This window comes from Sebastes fasciatus, chromosome 7 (assembly GCF_043250625.1).
Source record: "Sebastes fasciatus isolate fSebFas1 chromosome 7, fSebFas1.pri, whole genome shotgun sequence".
In the NCBI taxonomy this organism is placed as follows: domain Eukaryota; kingdom Metazoa; phylum Chordata; class Actinopteri; order Perciformes; family Sebastidae; genus Sebastes; species Sebastes fasciatus.
The window spans coordinates 21,014,887-21,037,738 of NC_133801.1; the positions used below are offsets into that span (position 1 = coordinate 21,014,887).

The following is a 22,852-nucleotide window of genomic DNA, read 5'->3' on the forward strand; positions in this document are numbered from 1 at the left end:
ATAACTTTATGTGTTTGTGTATGTGGTACGGCAGCGGTGTTTCAAGTAATAACCTCTGCGGGCACAATGACCCAAAGGGTTGAAATGGCAAAATTATGCAGAGAGAACTGCTATGATTCTAATCTTTGAGTGATAGATTCAAGATTTCTGCCTTTCTGCAGCAGAGCTATTCACGACTTAATTATTTCTTCTGAGCTAATAGTCCTTGGGTTTTTTCTTTCTCATAGTTATCAGTTTAATCAACAAATTGCTGCCTATAGCTTCCCCCGGCATTGCCTTCCTTTTACTGATGAATGCAGGAATGGAAAATACGTAAAAGACAAAGCCAGCATTTTTTGTCATGTGGGTGCTTGCCATTCTTGTCTTGATGGGAATCAACACCTCAGACTCCTATTTTCTGTCTTTACCACAATATCTTTCAGCCTGTTTGTTCAGAATAATTGCCACCACAGACATCTACTGTGTCTGAAAATATATGGTAACTGAATGAAACCCACCAAATTACCATATAATGATAGAAAATAGGCTTTAAGTGTTGCTTTATTTTGATACAAAATAATTCATTTTGATTTAATAGGTTACTTCCTCTCCAAATCCATTCTCAAGGCATTTTGAAGTGTGCGATTTTCAGATACACAGGAAGCCTGTGGTAGTAATAAATAAGCTCAAAATTGCTGCCAGATATTTAAGGAACATGGAAAAAAAACAATGCTGACTACTGAAATGATGTATTAACTCCTACAAAGGCTGGAATGAGTCACTCTGACACTGTCCTTTCCCAGGAAGGAGCACCATAAAGATGCAGGCAGCTGTAATATTGTTTCACCGTTCCTCCTGCATCGCTCTGTAAATCCAGACTAATATGACGACGGTGGCCAGTTTAAATTATCATGCGAATCCACAAGCAGTTTTTCAAATGCAGGTGGAGAATTGACCCGTCAACCTTAAACGTAGTTATCTCGGATAACTGTGTGCTCCTATTTTGAATTAAAGGGATAAATAAACGTGTACAGAGTCGGAGAGAAATGATGAGCACTCACACGATTAGCTGGTGCAGCCTCGGGGCTTAAAGAGACAACACGTTTTCAGTGAGGGTGAGCACTGAGTTAAAAGCTGTGATGGATGTATCAAAGCCGAACATGTTTATTAACGAGGAAATGAAGCACTGCCAAAATCTTAAAACCAACAGAAAAGTCAATACAGTCAGTCGTAGAGCTCAACAACATGTTAATGTGCAGTTTTTAGTGTTACACCACACTTCACCATGCCGATATAGTAATGATATGTAATACTAAGTGATGGAGACTAATTTCTGAGTTGCTGCAAACAAAACAAAAATGACATGCTACACAAAAAGAAAGTTATATAAGGGCGCTTTCCCAAGCCATATTCCGTTTGGCTAGTCCGAATCAGAGTCAAATTGATACTTTGGTTCGTTTTCTATTTAGTCTGGTTCGGTTTCACAGTGCACAAATTAAAGCGGACCAAATTTAAAATATAAATGGTTGAGAGGGGCATGTATGAAGGAGCGAATTTATCTTTTTGGTCTCGAGAGGTGCCACTTCTACGCAGGGAATTGCAGACTTTGATATATTGCTGTTGGAAGTTTTTTCACTTTGACTCGGCACTGATCTACTGTGTGCATGAATCCCTACTCCTCCAGTTTATTTCCAATCACTTTATAAACGTCACTATTTTTGTGGACTTTATTTAGCGTATTCTGTATGTTCTCTTCGGCCCAGATGTCGAGCAAACGTCGGACTTCTGCAGAAGTCCAGGTCCGTCCTCTCCCACTCATGTTGATATGTCCTTTACCTGTGTCCATCTCAACAAATACCTGCACGCACAGACAGCCCGCGTTATGGTTTGCTTGAAAACGATCTGAGACCGCTTGCGAGAGGTGGTCTCGGTTGTTTTGGTCCGCACCACAGTGCGATTACTGCGTTCAAAACCGCCCAAACAAACCGCACCAGAGTTTGATTAAAACAGACTAAATGTTGGCTTGTGAAAGCGCCCTAAGTAAAGTGGAAGATATTCTCCCATTTTTTCCATTGCATCACTTTGTGTTTACACAGGAAATGACTTCTTCTGTGGCGGTTGATCATTTAGCAGTATTTTGGATACTTGCAGCAACTTTTACCTGCGTATGGGTTATCAAAAAGTTTTATGTCATTGTCACAGTTTTTCTCAAGAAGAATTTGTGAGTAGTTTAGATTACTTTCAGTTGCATCAGATTCCCCTTTAAAAGTACAAAGCACTGCCAACAAATGCTACTGATTTTTTTTTTTATTCACACTCCATTACAGTTATTATAACACTTTAGAAGAACCTCTCTCAGTGACTCTCATTTTGATAAACGTCTCTGGCCCACTTTAAGTTGATTTGTGTTTATTAAATGTACATTACAGAGCTCGTATTTCCCCGCGTGTCAATCATCTGGTTTGCCGTGAAGCCACGTTAAAGCTCATCGCCTCTTTCAGGCGCGCAGCAGAAGATCAATTGTCCAACTGTATTTCCTTTACGTCAGTGTTTTATAGGCCCCTTCCTGTCTGCAGAGAGCTGACTTCCTGTGTCTGAGAGGGGGCAGTAAATGGATGGCACCTCTGATGCAGTTTATCCTGCAAGGAGTGAGGGAAGGAGGGAGAGAGAGAGAGAGAGAGATGAAAGGATGAAGTAGAGGGCAGAAAAATAGAGATGACAGGAGAGACAGATTGGCGGAGAAGGGGGGCATCAAAGAGTGCCATAAAGACCGTCTTTGTGCGAGATTATTGATGTTTTTACACGCAGTGGCAATTTCTCAGCAGAGCCCAACTTTTTATATGCTAAGAATGAATCTATTTTATCCTTGTGGTTTCTGACGCCACCTCCGCCCCCCCCCCTCTCTCTTACTCAACCCTTGCTCTCCCTCCGTCTCTCCCCCCGGGTGCAGTGTGCCCCAGTGGCCAGACATTCCTGCCTAATAGGGCTGCTTAATGAGGAGTGGGTTGTGTTGGGAGGATTTTAGTGGGGAAAACACTTCAGAAATGGTGGGAAAATAGAGAATAGTTGCCACAAAGTGTGAACCCAAGATTTACTGACTCAGTATCTCTATCTGTGACTTTCTGCTCCCGGCTCTCTCTTTTTTTCTTCGCCTTCTGTCTGCCTCTGTAGGAAACTCCAGGAGAGCCAGGACTCCATGTCCTCAAGGTTGGAGGAGGCCGAACACAAGGCCCAGTCCCTACAGACAGGTACCAGCCTACTCAGTCTGCACAGACCTGTTTTAAAATGGCAACCGTATCGCTGTATATGAGGTGGTGCTGGCTTTAAAGCCTCTGGAAATCTGGTTTTAAATCTTAAGTATTTCTCATTGGATGGTCATTCATTGCTACAGTTGGGAAGAAAATCATCCCGAGTGAGGTTTAACACTTAATCTGCTTCATCTGGACTAGGTGGGTGTGGTTTGATCAGATCGACAGTGGCCTAGCAACATAAGCAAATAACTCCACAACTGTCACTTCAGACCAGTGAGAAAAGCACAGGCAACAACGCAAATACAGAAATCTCTCATGTGAAACAACCAAACGTTTTTATTATTAAATTTGTGTGTAAAAATTGTAGTAGAAAGCTATTAAAAGGATTATTTATTTATTATTTTTAGTTTATTTTTTAAATAACAGAACACAGATGGACCCATCCTTATTATATGTTTTCAGGGCCTTTAAAAAGTATTCTTCATACTTGGATATAACTTCATTTGAAAGCTGACTCGTAGGACTCACAACTGACTCTTTTCCCGTCTTTTGCAGCACTTGAAACAACTCAGGCCGAGCTCTTTGATTTGAAGACCAAGTATGACGAGGAATCCACAGCAAAGTACGTGTCTCGGTGATCTATGTGTGTGTTTGCGGGTGACTTCTCCCCTCTGGCTCCTCCATAGTCTGTTCCTGACATAATCATCCTGTTTAGTGAATCTCTCCTTGCCTGGAAACTCCCCCCCTTTCTCTCCCAAACAGCTGGATCGTCTCCCACAACGCTCTGCAGCCTCCAAATCCCAGCATTACCCACGCACTGTAAATACTGACGGGGATTGTAAAGCATTGTGCAGCCCGAACTAGCACCAAAATAGAGATTTTTTTGTTTGGCGTAGGCTCTCTGATTCATCCGGGTCATGACGTAGTGGAGAGGCTGACGAGGGTCACTTTGAGATCTCTGACTAAAAGCCACGCGGGCTTCTAACAGGACCCATAAGATAAGGTGGCTTCAATTACTTGAGCCGTGGGCATCTATCATTATCGATCTTATAGTAGTGGCGAGGATGAGAACAGAAGCTTTTCCATGTCAGCACTCCTCACTGTGAAGTGGCACTTTATGACATTCACACTCCTCTTCCCCTCGGGGGCTAGTAGCGGGAAGCAGAAACCAAACCAGAAAGTTTCAAATTCCGAGAAGAAAGACAAAGGCTTTCATGGTGTTTTATTGGTAATTGGTGTACTGCAAAAAAAACAGATTGCACTTCCCTTGAAACATTTCTTTAAATCCAAAACTGTTTATAAAATGGTCAAGGGCATCCTGCGTGCGCCCTGCACACAAAGTACGGCAACTTGGCTTTCAAGGTTTTCCCCTCCACCCCCATTTCACCATGCCCCAAACTCCCCGTGTCTCTCCATTAACAGAGTTGTTAAATTGATTGGCTGTTAAAAACAGATCGATCCCTCTTCTCTCTTCCTCACAATACTTCCCCCCCCCCCCTTCTCTACCTCCCTCACTCGCACACTTTGTCTTTTATCTGCTGCATTGTGCGTTTGTGAGTGTAAGAGAAAAGGCGACAGTAGGATATTGCATGCAGTGTAATGTCACTAATCAATAGGTTTCATAGTCTTATCAACCCCCCCCACACCCCCGCCCCCCTCCCTCTTTATTTTTTTTCCCAGCACTCCTCTACTTTTCTCTCATTTCTTTACACTTCCTTCTTCCTTTTTCCATCCTTGTCCGTTCCTTTTATGTCAGAACAAAACACATTTTTGAAAAGACGCATATAGTAGGACCCATTTGCTTACAGAAGCTAATAAACACATGCCGGCCCACGTCCACACACACACACACATCCACATACAAATACACACACACACACACACTCACTCACTCACTCGTGAGCCTGAGGCAGTCAGGGTCCTTGACTATGTGGCGTGCTGTGATCTGAAATTTTAATGCAACGCTTTAAAGCACACACAAACCCTCTCTAACCCTGCACCCTCCCAGTCCTTGGAGTCCTTCCCCCGTTTACTGCTTGGCTGAGCAAATCGCCAGTGTTTGGCTGAACACAACTTTTAACCCTTTGACTGCATATATTTTGGCCCTGTAAAAACACAAACGCCATACATATCATGCCGTTTTTCCACACACACACGCACACACTTGCTCTAAACTTTCCACTAAGGAGGACATTGCGTGACAAATCCCCCATCCTCTTGCTGCATTCGGGTAATCTGCCTTTTAAAACACACACACACACACACACACAGACACACACACACACACAGACACACACACACACATATGGACGTACACACGCTCCTTGAGAATTTGGTCGATGTTGCAGTGCCCGGAGTGTGTGAGCTTCAGCGGGAGGCGGGCCTGCAGATGTAGCGTAGCCCCCTGTCTGTGTTGGCGCTGTGAGGGTCTGGCTGACCGCGTTTTACCCGTTTAGTCCCTGTTAAAGATTAATGATATATTGATCCCCAGCCCCACAGGATGCTCTGTATGTGTGTGTGAGTGTGTGCGTGCTCCTCTGTATGTTTGTGTGTGGCTTTATCTGCGTATAAAGGCTTGATACCATTTCGGGAAAACCATTTAATTGCTGATAATTAGGAAAGAAAAGCCTATTGACTGTTGCTCCTGTGTCCGTCTCAAGCACACACACACAAACACAAAATGGCGCACAACATACACACAGGCACACACACACACACACACACACAGACACACACTCTCGCAGCTAGCTTCTTTTTAAGCCTCCTTGAAATCCCCAAGGTAACACGCTGTGAAAACGCAATGTGGAGAAAGCCGAGGAAAGAAAAGGAACGGAGTGATGAAAGCTAGAGGGCAAAAAGCGAGTCAGGGGCTGCAGGCTACGGCGAGGAAGAGGGGATAAGAGCGTGATAGAGGAGGGAAATGAAAATCTAAATCAGGGGAATATCCTGCTGGCACCCGAGGACAGAGGCCGAGGAAGAGAGGGCGAAAGATGAAGAGAGGGGAGGTGGAAGGGAGGAAAAAAAAAAGAAGATGAAAGGAGGGGAAAAAGTGGAGGGCAATGGGAAGGGAACGGGTTGAGGGGGAAAAAGCATAGAGGCTGGCAGAGGGTGGAAAAGAAAAGGAGCGGTTGAGTGAGGAGCAAGAGAGAGAGAGAAGATGATAAGAGATGAAAAGGCCTGTCTGAGATGGAGGAAGTACAGTAAGGGCTCAGAGGCTCTGGGCTTGTTTCAGAAGTCCTCACTGATGTCACTTGTGCACCCATTGGCTTTCATGGTACAAAAGAGTGTGTTGTTTGTGTGTGCGAATTCTGGTGCAGCTGTGCATCTACTCTATAGCTCCTCCCTGTGGCTGCTATATGGAGCTTTGTAGGTATGTTTTTTTAGTGGCCTAAAATCAGGATTTACCACTACGAAGGGCCCTCCCGTTACTGTTCAGTGTTTGATGAATTAATTCCACTGGGTGCATTGGCTGGCCACGGACAGCTCCCGCCCTACCCAGCGACTGACTGACTGACTGACTGTATCAGGGTATGCAGAAAATCCCTTCCCTGTGATCTGCTTTGGCCCTCAGCCTCTAGCTTTGCCTTTATAATTCCCAAATACAGCCAAATCCAAAGGTTATTTAAGAAGACTTTGTGCATCTGTACTTTGATTAAATGATCACATTTGGAGCAGGAGCGGCGGTGTATTTGGGTTGCATTACTACCCATAAACGCTCTCCATTACAAGCTTTTCTGGCTTGTTTGGCTCTCTGACCTCACATTTGTGTGTGTGCGCGAATGAGCGCGCACGTGGGTCCCCGCACACTATAGCTTAAGACAGGATAAAAGCCAGTGAGGTAGCGTACTATTATGTTGCTTAAATGCATACTAGATCCTTTTAACTGTTGGGGAAAGAATAAAAGCGGAGAGTGAAAAAGCTCTCCCACCCACATCTGATTCTTTTTTGCTGCATCGCCCGTGGCACAATGTTGACCTAATATCAACTGTGTCTGTTTTGTTAAACACATTCAAATCAGTAGTACTCAAGCCTATGGGACATAACACTGTTTCTCATACTGTGACACACAAACACAAAAGCTGCGTGGGTTATTGGGTTCACTATCAAAAGATTGCAGTGAAATCAAAGGCGTCTTAATGGACGCAGCAGCGCACACATGCGCTCACATCTTTGCACTCAATGCCACCCATGCATTCTTTTCAGCAAGTGAATAAATAAAGTAGGGCTGTCAATCGATTCCAATATTTAATCACATGATTGTCCATAGTTAATTGTGATTAATCGCATATTTTTTATCTGTTCAAAATGTACCTTGAAAGGAGATTTGTCAAGTATTTAATACTCCTATCAACATGGGAGTGGGCAAATATGCTGCTTTATGCAAATGTATGTATATATTTATTATTGGAAATCAATTAACAAAAAATAAATGACAAATATTGTCCAGAAACCCTCACAGGTACTGCATTTAGCATAAAACATATGCTCACATCTTACATGGCAAACTCAAGCCCGATTATCATAACGTGGGCATGTCTGTAAAGGGGAGACTTGTGGGTACCCATAGAACCCAGTTTCATTCACATATCTTGAGTTCAGAGGTCAAGGGACCCTTTTGAAAATGGCCATGCCAGTTTTTCCTCGCCAAAATTTAGCGTAAGTTTGGAGCGTTATTTAGCCTCCTTTTCCGACAATCTATTATGACATGGTCGGTACCAGAGGATTTCTTAGGTTTTTCTAGTTTGATATGATACAGTATCTTCTCTCTAACTTTAAAACTGAGCCCGCTACGACCTAAAAATCGCATGTTGCATTAATGTATTAAAGAAATTAGTGGCATTAAAAACACGTTATTATCACGTTAACTTTGACAGCCCTAAAATAAATAAATAAATAAACATACATGCATACACACGGTGTCTTTGCACTGCATTGAACACCAACCAAGGAGTGTTATGAAGATTTTCATGCATTCGTTTATTATAACTTCCTCATTCGGCAAAATGTAATTAAAATGTATCTTGGGGCGCACCCACAAACACACACACACTGATTAACAGAGAGGGTAATCATATTTAAGCAATTCTTTAGGCATGATGCATAACCTATAATTTTTGCAAGCCTTACAAAAATGAACATTCATTGTGTTACCGTGTCCTTGTTCTCGAAGTTTCCTCCACATCTCCGTCATTGTTTGCAGGAAAGTGACAGGTGTTCACGTCCCTCGTGAAAGAGGGGTTATTAAAACATTTTTCCAAAGTCCAAAAAGATGTGGTATTATGGGGATGTATTCCTGCTGTCTGACCTCTAGCAAGTGAGAGGTGAACCATGGCCTCCATCCAGACCATTAGTCAGACACAATCACACAGCTTCATAGCAGATTAGTCTGCTGTATTAGGACTTAGAGCTCTATTAATGTAATCCCTCTGTTTTAGTGTGGCCTGGGTTTAGGGGCTTACATGTGCACACCCACACACAGACATGCACACACACACACACACACACTTAAATACATGTATGCATGCACACATACAAGCTGTTTGGGTTATGGAGTTCACAATCAATGGATTACGGTGAAATTTAGACAGTAGCTTAATGGACACGGCACCGGCATTCTCTAAATGTGTCCTCTCCGAACAATCGCACACACACGTGATGTGTGCAGAGTGTACTTTTCTTCTTGGTATTCATCTATCCATTTATCCATTCCTTGTTTTTTATTTTGTGTGCTGTGTTTCCGTGAGTCTCTTATAAGTCGCATCCTCTGTAATAACGGTAAATGTCTTCCTCAGGGCCGATGAGATTGAGATGGTGATGACAGACCTGGAAAGAGCCAATCAGGTAACCCGCTCAACATCACATAACTGAACATTTTACACAGCATTGTCCATCACACCAGACTCCACAAGTTTTATTATTAAAATACAGAGAAAGCAACGGAGGTCTTAAACTGAAATCGTTAAAATAAAAATGTGGCATAGGAGAAAAATGTGTGTTTACTGATGCAAGTCAATTTTATTGAAATGATCTAGTCTAGCAATATTCAGTGTTTTTCTTCCTGTCAACAAATGTCATGAAAAGACCAAAACTAAGGATGAATTTATTCTACTTAAAAGTATCATCTGTGGTTACAAAGCCTAATATAGTTTATTGCTCTGTGGCATAGAGCTCCGTTGTCAAGGATGTCACAAGAGACGATACTTTGGTACCAAGTCGGTGCCAGAATTCTGAAAATGTGTTGGTACTCGTTTTGCTACGGTACCAGGGATCAGGGCTCGATACTAATGGTGTCCCATTGTCCCGGGAACGACAGAAAAATTCCCTGGTAACACTACTTTATGATCAATAAATCCATATTGAATTCGGCAGGACGAAACGTTTGTTAACGTTAACTGTTAGCAGCCGGTGGGCAGCAGGGTCCTGCTTGGCTAAATAACAGATCTAACAGCTACATTACGATGCGTTCAATGCGTTCAATAAGTAAAAATGAGAATTGGACCACTGGTAAATTCTAACATTATCATGATGTGTTCAAATGTAATCTTGTAAAATGTTGTTTTTGGCGAGAAACTTGAGGCAGATCATCAGGGATTAATAACAGATTTGCAAAAACCAGTATGCAGGAGTGTATGTTGAAGTACATGGGGTTTATTGTTTTTTTGTTTTTTTTTACCGTGGTATCGAATTGGGTATCAAGAATTGTGGAATTTCACCGGTATTGGTATCGACTTTTAAATATCTGGTATCGTGACATCCCTACTGGGTGACATGTTCCTTCATTATGTTGAACATGGGCACTGTAGTTATTTTTAGAGGATCCCATGTAAACTATCCTGCTGCTGCAAATATTCACCACGGCTCCAAATGTGTATTAATCTGCAGCTGAAAATAGTCCCCAATAAAAACACTTTTTTCTCCTGTTTGAGTAACATTTGTTAAAACCTACAGTGCCCAGCTGATTTAGGACATTACTTAGCTTTTTTTTCTAAACATGAAACTATATATTCTTGACCCTTTCTTTAAAGATTCACATCTTTAGGAACAATCAGGCTTGTGGCTGGCGGACACACTGTTGGTTTTGGTCTTTTTTTTTTTTATGGGAATTGTTGAGAATACCCAAAGCATAAATCATCACCAGCCTTATCCTCTAAAATAATAAAGATTCCTATGTTCAGAATCTATGAAATGTGGCTTACATTAACAAATAATGACTTGCTTATCACAGTGAGGGCTGCTGTTTGTTTTACATGTTTATTACACACCTCCTAAACCCGTCTAGCTGAAATAAGCCCCCTAGCGCGTCCTCTGCCCTTGTGTTGTAAATATTCCTGTGGTATCTGTTAATGTCATTGTTGTTAACTTTCATTATTAGCCCAAGAGTATGATTTGTGGCTAAAGGGGTAGCATAGGCATGTAATGTTAATATTAGCCTAAAGGTTAGCACTCCAACTATAATGCCACACACAAACACACACACACACTATTCACACTTCTGATTTGAGGTTTACAGAGGATGACAGCATGGCCTCCAGCTCAGTCACAGACTTTTTATACGCTTTTATAAGGAGAAAATGGAAAACAGGATTTTTTCTCTCGCGACTAGCAGTCCAACTCCCACCCAGTCAATAACAGCTCTCAATATGGTTGCAATTAGGAACACTGTGGAATCGGCTCCCTGTAACTCCTAATGATGGCAACTTGGCTGGCGTTGCAGATGATTCCCAACTGGAGCATGGCAGTTTAAATAAAAGGCAGCGGGTATCATCTCAATTCTCAGGACTAATTTAATATTTTCAATTAAGGAAGAATCCACCCTAGTCTGCCATCGTCCCACACTCTCTTTGCATCCTCTCTGCCCTCCTCCACTCCGTAGTATATGTTTGTTTATGCTGGAAGGGGGTGGACTTCCTTTTCATACAGACACACAGTCGGCTGGTAGAAGAAAACTTTATTCCTTCAGTCTGATTGCCTTTTTTGGAACGCCCAACGCTTGTGCAGTGTGGTAAATTCAGCCGTATACTTTGCATGAAAATGATCGAACTGAAGAAAAATGTTGAGATAATTATTTGTACCATTGCATCACCAACAACATTATCCTCTTATGACCATTAAGTTGCTGCCACAAATAGAGATGGGACGATAAAGGATTTTATTGCGGATCTTAAAAAACACTCGCAATAAGTTGATCGTGGCGTATTTCCATTAATGGGATAATCGTGAATATCCTCACGAGTGACTTTAAAAAGCTGTCTAGCTCTCTATCATAGTAGTCTGATTTAAAAAAGAAAAAAAAATGATCAATATAAGACAGAATCGATTCACACAATGTTGATTTATTTTTAATATATCCTTTATTTATGCAGGAGGACCTAATGATTTATGATGACCTTATTTTGGGTTGTTAGGTGTTCGCTAAAAAAAGTGTGTCCTATCTGTTATACAATAAAAACATATGTTTCTTAACAAAATGTAAGGTAAAGTGATTCCAATATGTTTTTGTGCCACTTTAAGAGTTTTAAGTATATTTTTGACGATTATAGGGATAATATTGTGAATCGCAATTATTTTGGCGAGGATAATCATGACATGAACTGTTCATGTCGTACCACGCCTAGCCACAAGAGAGATTGTACGTTGATTAAGGGGCATGATGGCACTACAGGAAGAACTTTTCTTTTTCTTGGCCTTACTATTCTCGTCGTTCTGCTCTCCCCATCTACATTTATTAAGTAGGTTTTCAACTGTTCTGTGGGGCTAGCCCAAAATTGAGGCAAGCTGAGGGAACCTGTGTGTGTACGCCAAGTATATTACTCGGTAGCACTGAATTGACCATTAGATTGATAATGTTTGACAATGTTAGAATCTCAACTTGTTGATTTTTCTTTAACTTTTCCTCCTCTCCTCCTCCCAGCGAGCAGAAGCAGCTCAGAGAGAGACGGAGTCGCTCCGAGAGCAGGTGTCCTTGAGTAACCAATCCCAGCAGCTCGGCAGCCCGGCCAAGGCCGACCCCGACACGGTAACACATTTCACCGCCTCACTGATTTAATGCATGGCTGACAAAGAGGTATTGATAGGCTAAAGATCAGCTCTGCCTTTTTATGCCTGAGGCGATCAGCTGATTAAAGCTTCAACTTACGGAACGCTGTAGTCACTGATCTTAAAGGTCAGGCGTTGGCGTCATCAGTGATGTATTGATTTGTTGCCTAATGTATTGATTTCCAAGGAAAGTTTGCCATGGTGGCAATAAGTGATTGGTGTATTGATAAACTGATTTATTGGAGTATCTGCTTCATTGATCCCTCAGTGTTGGGTGTTTGTGATTCGTTGATTAATTACCTGTTTATTGATCTAAAGAAGGAGGCCTTTTGAAAGATAATCAGTACATTGATCAGTTTCTGTCTGATTGCTGTAATGATTAATTGACTGTATCTGAAAGCAGGACTTTATCCGGGTGCTTTTATGAATACTCATCTAGGTGTTTTTTTGCTCATTAGATTAAATTGCTATCCTTTTCGGCCTTTAGGAACAGCTGACGGAGGTGGCCTCCCACTCTAGTTTGGAGGCGGAGCTCAGGGCCAAAGAAAGGGAGACCGCCCAGCTGGTGGAGGACGTCCAGAGACTGCAGGCCAGCCTGACCAAACTCCGAGAGACCACCAGCTCCCAGATCGCACAGCTGGAGCAGCAGCTCAGCAGCAAGACTGCCATTCTCAAGGTACCAACAGATTTTTCGTTTTAGATTTCGTTTAGAATTTAGTTACTTTCAACTATTTTAGCTATTAATTTCTCATAAAACTATTTCTGTATTCTTGTCTTTTTTTCTGCTTTGTATTCTGATCACACCTGTAACTATATTCCCACATTTACTCTCTCTGTTCTGTTACCTAGAGTGAAATAAGTACATGACATATAAAGATCCAAGGATTGCTTTTATTATTTAATTCATTGTCATGTCATTTCATTTCTATTTATCTTTAGGAACTGGAGGAGAAACTGCAGAAGCAAGCCGACTATGAGGAGGTGAAGAAGGAGCTGAGGTGAGGAGCACACACAGAGGAGTGTGTGTGCATGTGTGTGCATGTGTGTGTGCAGCACAGTTCTATTTATTGCATGCGTTTGATGTCTTTAACAATGTTAAACAAGATGCGTGTCATCATTTAGGATGTGTAACTCAATTGAGTGCCCCTATGAAGGTGAAGCTTGCATGTCTGTAGCTTTATATATTGTCTCTCTGCCCCTCTATCCTTACTTTGTCCTTAAAGAGACAGAAATAGAAAAGCTAGCATACTACACGGCAGATGTGTGTCTTTGTGGGGGTTCATATGGATTGTTTTCTCTCACTCCCTCTTCAGTATCCTCAAGTCTATGGAGTTTGGAACATCTGACTCTGTGCAGGTAAACATGACAGTTACAATCGAAGTTCATGTAATGCTGCAATAATAGTAATTAAAGGTGCTAACTGCAGGATTTGGAGCATTTCTATCGCCTCTCAACATGGTGACGGCGAGCTGCGGTTTGCAGCTAACGATGCTAACAGCGCTAAACAGTGCCAATAATAATGTGAAAGTGCTGACAGAGATAACAGTGTTAAACCAGAGGGGGAACCAGAGGGTGGGTGCTATGTTTCTGCAGCGCCGCCGTCGGACGGGACGCCGTTATCAGCTGTAACCGCTGTATCAGAGCAGTGCAGAGCGGTGGCCGTATAAGCTAGCAAGTGCACTCACATACACTAAAAGGCGCGCATGTCAACAAAGCGAGGAGAAACTCAGATTACAACATACACAGAGTATATATATATTGACTTATAATAATAATAAGTTGTTTGCTGCTATATTAATGCTCCGAATATTGAATTTAGCACCTTTCAGTTGCTCAAACAAAATTGTACATTTGAAGGGAGAGGCCGGCGCCAGGTTATTTTGAAAAGTCTCATTTTAATTCACCTGTCCCCTCCATCAGGACTCATCCAAACCTCTGGAGGTGCTGTTGCTGGAGAGAAACCGTAGTCTCCAGTCCGAGAGCGCAGCTCTGCGCATTGCCAACACGGAGCTCAGCGGTAAGTCTGCCCATATGTAAGGTCACAGTACGGGCTGGGTTCATCAACACTGGCCTGGCTGTTGTCGAAAAAACGTCACTCAGACCAGCAAAAGTGAAAGAAGTGGAGTCCAATACTCATTGGAGCTTAGATGAGGGTTCAGCTGCAGGTAAGGCTGTGAGGAGATTGCATCAGGTTAGTGCATACATACTGTATGTATGCCTTTTAGATTCTTTTTCTCTGAGAATACTTAACCATTTATTAATGTTTTGGGAATGATTTGTGTCCACGGTATGCAAAAGAAATGCAAAACTTTTATCATGGTACAGAAATGTTGTTTCTTAAGTCCCACATGTCACGGAAAGGAAGAAAATGCATTATCTTTGTATACCACAGCAGGAGGTCAACCTGCGCAGTAACAAAGTTGCAGCACACAAAAACGAGGACATCCTACTCTCTCGCCCCTACATCAAGCCTCTTGCCCTCTGCAACAGTGTTTATGGGTTTGAAATGTCATGGCTTTGGGCTTGAATAGTTGAATAGCTTTGAATTGATTAACATTCACAGTAAGGGGAGCTTACTGTCTTACTCAATCATGTTACGGTCTCAATGGTTATGCATTAGAATAATATTTCTCCCAGCGATTCCATCAAGATGGATTCTAGTAGTTACAAGACTGAGGAAATATAGTTTATAACCATGTTTGTTTTGGTGAATGTATAAATGTAATCAGTCTAACTATTTGGGTAAGAAGTGGAATAACAGTCAAAACAGAGTCTGTTTTTTTGGTGACATGCATCTGTTTTCTGTTCAGCCATAAAAATTGTTTTTCAATTCAGTTTTATTGCTCCATTTTTTTCCCTGGATGTATTTTTTATGAACTAAAGACTGTGATACTGCATCTGCAACGGATTAATTCAGTGTTTAGGAACACGCCGCAGTAGCCTGGAAGAGGACTCGCATGGTGTATTGGCTATCTGAGGATCATTTTACCCTGTCCTGTTACTTCCTCTCTGCCTGCGAGAGAGAGGGAGAGAGAGAGAGAGAGGGAGCCTGAGCCCTGGGCCAAGCTAATCTGCCTAAGTGGCACAGTGTCAATTGTTTTGTTTGTCCTTTTTTTTCTTCCAGGCTGTGGCTTACAAGAAAGGTTGAACTCACAAATGCATGGGCACTTTGTCTGGGGGGGTTTGCAAAAAAGGAAACAAAGTTCACTAATTTGGAAAAGACTTGATTAAGATAACTTTTGTTATTTTTTTTTCTCTCTCTTTTTTTGGAACCCCTTTTTTGTTGACTCCCCCATAATGCATGGTGTGTTTTGACCTTTCTTGTAGGGTCAGCCGGGCGAAAAGGGACAGAAGAGTCCACACCGAAGGAGGAGGCCATGCCCAGCGACCCTTCTTCCTCGCCCCCTCCTCCCCCTCCCTCTCTTCCTTCCTCCTCCCAGCTCCCCCTGTCTCGCACTCACACGGACCCCCTCAACACTGCCAACACCACCACCAGCAGCAGCGGCGAAACGCACCCTTTCAGTCCTACGGGCATTGGACAGGACTTCTACTCCCCCGTGTTCCCTCTGGTGGGTGGTAAGATGGCTTTGAACTCCCTGATCCAGCGGCAGCTGCTTCAGACCTTCTACTCCAAAGCCTTGCAGGAGTCGTCTGGGATCCCCAGCGGGGCTCTGCTGTTCACCCCCTTCACTCCGACCCTCAGCTCCATCCCTAACTCCACCCCTGGCTCTGGGTCAGCTGCCATCCCTCTGGCGGCCAGCAGTCCCCAGCCGCCTCCAGCCAGCCCGGACATGGCTCCCGTTAATGGGAGCAGCACCGCTGGCAGCGCCCCGTCCCCGTCGCCCAGCCACTCTGACGCCACCACGGGAAGTATTTTGGACGGGGAAGACATGGACACAGCGGAGATCGCCCGACAGGTGAAAGAGCAGCTGATAAAGCACAACATTGGCCAGCGTGTGTTCGGCCACTACGTGCTGGGACTGTCCCAGGGTTCGGTCAGCGAGATCCTGGCCAGACCGAAGCCGTGGAACAAGCTGACCATCCGGGGGAAGGAGCCCTTCCACAAGATGAGGCAGTTCCTGGGCGATGAGCAGAACATCCTCGCACTGCGCAGCATCCAGGGACGGCAGAGAGGTGAGTCCGTGTGCCGTTAATGTGTCCGTGCGTGCGTGGGAGTGTGTGTATGTGTGTGTGTTGCATGTGTACAGCCCTGCACAGAGCCATCGATTAGCTTGTCAATATGGACTAGCTTTTTATTTTCCTTTCTCTTTTCCTTACTCCCATCCTGTGCCACACCTGTGTGTTTTGAGTGAGTTCCTAGTCACGCACCGATCCCAAGAGCCTCTCCTAGCTATCGTGGTCAATACAGAAACCTTTCACACATCAATAGTATTGATCGGTGGGAACTAGGAGGAGGCAGGGGTACTGTTAACTACGGTTAGATTCGATTTGCCTGGGCCTGCTTTTGTTAACGCATCAGGACATTTCTGATTCTCAGTGGTACACAAAAATATTACCACAGTAGTCCTACACAAAGTCTGTGTTAAAATAAGACTGCATTCGGTTAGTATGCCCCTGTTTAATACTTCCTATTAAATATTTTATCCTCTGTCTTTGCAGTAGTTTTAATATTCCCGTTAGAGGTAGAGGTTTGATTCCTACTGGGGCCACAGATGGTGAAGATCAATGCATTTATGGTACTATAATGTGCACTGGATGGAAGTATCCACACATTCCATATATTTGCAGAGCATTACAGGGGCACCGTGTAGTCTAGCTGTAAAAGAAAGAAAAAAACAACAACACACAAGTGCTATAACATAGTGTGTGGTATATTGTTTTTAACAGAGGGCTCAGGCCAGCCGCAGCTTAGCCGAGTGTTTCAGGATGTTCCGAAGCGGAGAGCCCTCTCCAATACAGCTTCACACACAGGTCTGTCCCCCTTCACAAGCAGAGATTTTAGCACGTTTCTGTCTGTGTGGCATGTTTGTGTTGGGGGTGAACCGTGTCTATGGTGTGTGTGTGTGTGTGAGTTGGCGTTTATTAACTTGCGGGCGGGCTTACAGATATACATGTGCCTTGAAGGTAACCGCACAGTTCCAGTGACTTGCGTCAACGGAGAAGCCAGCATGTGTATTTAGGGATTTTATTGGTAGTTGTTATTCTGTGGGGAGCATTTACTGTACGAACCCTGTGGCACGTGTGCATGTGTGAGCTCCAGAGGGACCAGAGAAATTATGACAATCCCTCCAGTGTAGTTGCCTCGTAGCTCAGCGGTGGGAATGTTGTTCTTTGTGCTGTGCTATGGTGTAATTATTTGATGTCCTTATAGGCTCTGTTATTGTTCTCTTCTGCTGCTCTGTCGTTGGTTATCTCTGCGTCTTAATCTGACGAGATTTTTCATCTCTACCCGTTCCCTCTTTCTCTCCTTCCAGGTAACATTACCGCTCGCGTCCGCACCCCAGAGGCCGGTTCAGACGAGGCTATCAAGTCCATTCTGGAGCAGGCCAAAAGAGAGCTGCAGGTGCAGAAAGCTGGTGAGTCGTAGTTTTTCTTCTCATCTCCAGAGGACATCGAAGCATTGAGGATGATACATTGTGGCTGTGAGTGGTTGTCGGCGTGTCTCACGACGACCCTTTTTTTTTTCTCCTCCCTCAACAGACCTGTCCCATGCTCAACCCTCATATGCAGGACTGAAAGGAGGGGGCAGAGGCGGAGTGGGAGGCGGAGGGGGCGGCGGATCAGATGAGGCTATCCGCTCCATCCTAGAGCAAGCTCGCAGAGAGATGGAGGCCCAACAGACTGCACTGGAGCCCCTCCTCAAAGCCTCATCCTCGTCTTCCTCCTCAGCATTGCTATCTCAGAGGGACTTCCTGAGCTCCTCGCTCACCGCCCCCCTTCCCCCTTACAACCCCCTGGCACTCTCCCTCAAGAAGCCTCCCAGCTCCCTCCTGTCCTCTCCCTCATCCCCTTCTCCCATCCTGGACTTCAGCTCCAGCGTGAAGAGAGAGGGCAGGGCCTCTTCAGGGATCGACATGTCTATGGAAGGAGCTCTCAGGCTGGGTCGGGGCTCCGAGGGGTCGGCCCGCTCCGGGAGCTCTGGAGGAGTGGGTTACTGGAGAGAGCAGTGGTGGAGCAACATGCATACAGACCCCCGCAGGACCATGTCCAGCCAGACAGGGGAGGAGAACCACAACCAGGAGGACTCCAAAGAGGTGAGGCGAGGCAAAAAAAAAAAAAGCTTGTGTGTGCTTTTTCTGCCTTACTCTGTTTTTATTACTCTACAGTGGTCGCATGTCTGAGCCATTCTCCGTCTGCGTGTTTCAGGGAATATTGAGTGACAGTCTGTCTCGACACAAACCGTGGAACAAGTTGAACCAGAGGAGCAGAGAGCCATACCTCCGCATGCAGCCGTGGCTCAATGGAGACCAGGGGCAAAACACACACATCCAGCCAGCTCAGAACCAAGGTAAACAAATCACCAGCACATAGAGTACATGGATTCACACAACCAGGCTCTTTGGGTTAGGGCATTACCATGAAAGCCTGATTAGAGCTAGTGGCTAGTTGTTACTGTCAGTCTGTCACTCACACAATCCACCCTCCTCCCCCCCTCCCTTCCACCCTTCTCCTCCCACCATCCCCCCATCCTCAGTGCTGTGGCAGTGTCAGCCAGCAAGCTGCTGGTTTGTCATGTCATAGACAAGTTAGTGTTGCAGCGCCAGATGGCAGCTCCGTGTGTGTGTGTGTGTGCGTGCGCGCATGCATGTGCGTGTCTCTCTTTCTCTCTGGGGGTGTAAACAGCAGCTAATGTACACTGACAGCTCCTCATGACTGCTCTCTTCCAGCCTGCTGAGCTGCACAGCAGTACTACACAGACAGAGACAGGGAGATGAAGGAATAGGAGGAGGAAGCCAAAAAAGCTTCAAACTGAAAACTTAAGCACCTTTCGCTGTTTGTTTAACAGGAATTAAATTAGTTGATGTAGTGTGACTGGAGTCCCTCCCAAACCCAGCAGGGAGAAGAGATGAAACTCTGCTTTTCTGACATGGTTACATGTCTTCTAACCCGTGCGATGCGTCTCGCCCTGTCTGTTCTCCTCAAGCAGAGGGTACGCCCAAGACATCAGCGAGCTGCAGCCCCGCTCCAGAGTCGCCCCTCAGTTCAGCCGAGGAGTCTGTCAACGGCCTCTTAGGGGATCCACTCGCTTCACAGTCCTCGAGTCTCAAACCCGCGTCAGAGGATCCCTCAGGTGGGGAGTCTCAGCCCGGCACCCCGCTGCCTGTCCCCGGTCATTCGGGTCTCAGCATCCAGGAAATGGTCGCAATGTCTCCCGAGCTTGATACTTACGCCATCACCAAGAAGGTTAAGGAGGTGCTGACTGATAATAACCTTGGTAAGAAACATAAGAGGTGCTGTCTGTGCGGTTCCCCTTCCCACCTCACTGATGAATTATTCAGCCTTTGAATCAGTTCTCTGAAATGACCATTTCCCCTCTCTCTTGCTAACCAGGCCAGCGTCTGTTTGGGGAGACTATCCTGGGTCTGACTCAGGGTTCTGTCTCAGACCTGCTGGCCAGGCCCAAACCCTGGCACAAGCTCAGCCTGAAGGGCAGAGAGCCCTTCGTCCGCATGCAGCTCTGGCTCCAGGACCCACACAGTGTGGAGAAACTCATGGACATGAAACGCCTGGAGAAGAAAGGTGTGTAGTAGAAGCTCAATGACGAGGAATAAATGCATACAGAGCAGCATGCCTTCCCAAAATAATGAACAAAAGACTCTGACAAAGAACGACTTTCATGTTATCTGCTTAAGCATGCATTTATTTTATAAATACATCCACCAAAAAAGCAGCGTTTGAATTACACATGCACATCTGCACACACAAATATCCTTTGTGCAGGACAGCAGAGCATGTTGTGCAGATCACAGTCATCTTGGTGTGATGTCAGTACCAATCAGGACCGCAGACATCACATACTGTATTAGATGTGACAGCTAGGGGACTGCCGGGGGCCTGCTTACTCACAGTCATCAGCACTCTTCTTCATCATCGTCATCATCATCATCATAATAATCACCAGTGTCTATAAGCTCTTATTTTTTATCATTTGTTAGCCCATAGCTCATTCTATCACTCCATCAGTCTTTATTCCTTTCTATTTGTCTGATGCGTTTAAGAATCAGCGGAGCCAAGAGGCCTCGCCCTCCTCGCTGCCTCCCAGTGACCCCCTGACTGCCCACTTGAAGCTCTCTCTGTAGAGACGGGATACTTGAACCTGCCAGTAGGCACGAGCATCCAGGATCAGTTTAGCCTGCTGATATAATCGCAGACTACGCACAAGGGCAAAAAAACACAACTGACCTTACACCAGTGTGTTTGGGGTCTGGACGGGCGGGGTTTACTCTCCATTCAACTTTGTTTCAGATTATTGACCCCAGAGTAATGCATCCAAATAGCAGCAGGGAATAGTCCTGGCCGACAGCGGAGCCCAGAGGAAAGACACGGACCTAGTCTAGAGTAACCGCATTTGACCTCTCACCCTCGCGGTACAAGCCTGCGAGGCAGCACACAACTTTCCGAGCGGTCTAACCTTGCTCTGAGGGGTTTTTCCCCTGCAACACTAATATATCTGGCAGCGTGTATTGGGGTTGAGAAAATGTCAACCTCATGCAAAGCTGCCATGAGCTGTTCATTTTCAGCTGCCCTGTGCCCCGAGTGAATGGTGCTGCTTGTTTGCTTTAAAATGGAAGAGATGCTTTCATTGTTAGAGTTCCTGAGAAAGACGATAGCACCACCTAGTGGCTGTAGAAGAGGATGGCTGGGTTGTTGTTTTGTTAGAACAGTGTCTGATGCACAATAGGTAACACAATACATTTCCTGGTGGCATGCCTTTGTCAAACATGGAACATCCACTGTGACCGACTGACTGTCTTACAGTCGGCTTAGTACTGAAGTTGAGCCCAGGATAGTGTGTTTTATGCTGATTACAAATACAGAAATCTCCAGCAATGTATATCATCAGTCTAGGGCTGCATTATTATCTCATTAATTTACCGATTATGTTCTTGATTAATTGTTTGGTCCATAAAATGTCAGAAAATTGTGGAAAAAAAATCCATCAGTCCAGTGGGACAATATCTTGTGTTGTCTGGCCAACAGTCCCAACTCAAGTATATTCAATTTGATTTTCTGTAGATCGACTAATCGAGTAGTCATCTAATTAAGTAACTAATAACTGACTAATAAATCTCAATAGTTGTACTTCACATGAAGATTGCTTGTCAAATTTCATGCTCATCAACAAAGATACCAGCCTCTGTTAACAGTGGTGGAATGTAACTAAGTACATTTACTCAAGTACTGTATTTAAGAACAGTTTTGAGGTACTTTTACTTAAATTAAGTTATTCCATTTTATGCTACTTTATACTTCCACTATACTACTATTTTGGAGGCAAATATTGTACTTTTTACTCCACATATATTTGACAACATTAGTTACTTTCCAGATTTAGATTATTACTACACAATATAAATCAACTAATAAATCATAATATATGATTATAGATTAAGCTACCAAGCAGTATATAGAGTAATTAAGATGAGCTTTCACGTTTACCAGCTGTAAGTGATGAACACATGAATGCATCAATAATTATAATCCAGTAATATATTAGTCTGAAATGGGCCATTCTGCATAATGAGTACTTTTACTTTTGCTACTTTAAGTATATTTTTATACTAATACTTTTGTACTTTTACTTAAGTAATATTTTGAATGCAAGGCTTTTACTTGTAACAGAGTATTTTTACACTGTGGTATTGGTACTTCTACTGAAGTAAAAGATCTGTGTAGTTATTCCACCTCTGTCTGTTAACTACAGCACAGAATAAAAAAAAATAATACTAAAATTGGTGATTTTAGACAAAATCACTAATCTGCTGCAGATATTATGTTATTATTAATATTCCCTGTATATATTCATCACATAAATGTATTTTCTGAGGTACTGATGTCCCCTTCTTGTTTTTGTGTCACTGTCCAGCTTACATGAAGAGGCGGCTGAGCTCCTTGAGTGACAGCCATTCTGTGGACGTGGGTCTAGTGGGTCAAGATTACATGCAGGGCTCCCAGAGCCCGGGGCACCAGCACCTGAAGAAGCCCCGGGTGGTGCTGGGCCCCGAGGAGAAGGAGGCCCTGAAGAGGGCCTACCAGCAGAAGCCCTATCCCTCCCCCAAAACCATTGAGGAGCTGGCCTCCCAGCTCAACCTGAAGACCAGTACTGTCATCAACTGGTTCCATAATTACAGGTCAGCACTTGAATGTGGACCCATTGCCCTCGAGTGTTTCTATCACAAGCTGTTCTTCAACAGGGTTTTTTAAGATAGTTTAAGTAAATCTAACAGTATGTTTGTCGCCTGTAATTGTGTTTGTTTTATTGAATTTATAGGTTTGCAGTTCCTAACATTATCTGTGTAGAAGTGATTTTCTAGAAAGGTTTTTGCAGTTGTCTGTGTGTGTATGTATGTATATAATAGATGATGTTGTATTGGTAAATAAATGGGTATTGTCTAAGGATGGAC

At 44.0% G+C, this 22,852-nt stretch overlaps 1 protein-coding gene across 9 annotated transcripts in view; it reads left to right on the plus strand.

Moving 5' to 3' along the window:
• Positions 1-22,852, plus strand: part of cux1b (cut-like homeobox 1b) — a 68,555-nt gene that overhangs the window by 35,345 nt on the left and 10,358 nt on the right. For 2 of the 9 annotated variants that reach the window (XM_074642181.1, XM_074642185.1), the window contains exons 7-22: positions 3,151-3,227; positions 3,786-3,852; positions 9,023-9,071; positions 12,142-12,246; positions 12,754-12,942; positions 13,206-13,264; positions 13,580-13,622; positions 14,187-14,283; positions 15,594-16,400; positions 17,115-17,198; positions 17,702-17,803; positions 17,928-18,481; positions 18,594-18,735; positions 19,372-19,662; positions 19,779-19,967; positions 22,315-22,579. In XM_074642181.1, coding sequence (XP_074498282.1) covers positions 3,151-3,227; positions 3,786-3,852; positions 9,023-9,071; positions 12,142-12,246; positions 12,754-12,942; positions 13,206-13,264; positions 13,580-13,622; positions 14,187-14,283; positions 15,594-16,400; positions 17,115-17,198; positions 17,702-17,803; positions 17,928-18,481; positions 18,594-18,735; positions 19,372-19,662; positions 19,779-19,967; positions 22,315-22,579 — 3,120 coding nt within the window. The remainder of the gene's footprint in view (positions 1-3,150; positions 3,228-3,785; positions 3,853-9,022; positions 9,072-12,141; positions 12,247-12,753; positions 12,943-13,205; positions 13,265-13,579; positions 13,623-14,186; positions 14,284-15,593; positions 16,401-17,114; positions 17,199-17,701; positions 17,804-17,927; positions 18,482-18,593; positions 18,736-19,371; positions 19,663-19,778; positions 19,968-22,314; positions 22,580-22,852) is intronic. The other 7 variants (XM_074642183.1, XM_074642186.1, XM_074642184.1 and 4 more) reach the window with 5 other exon arrangements.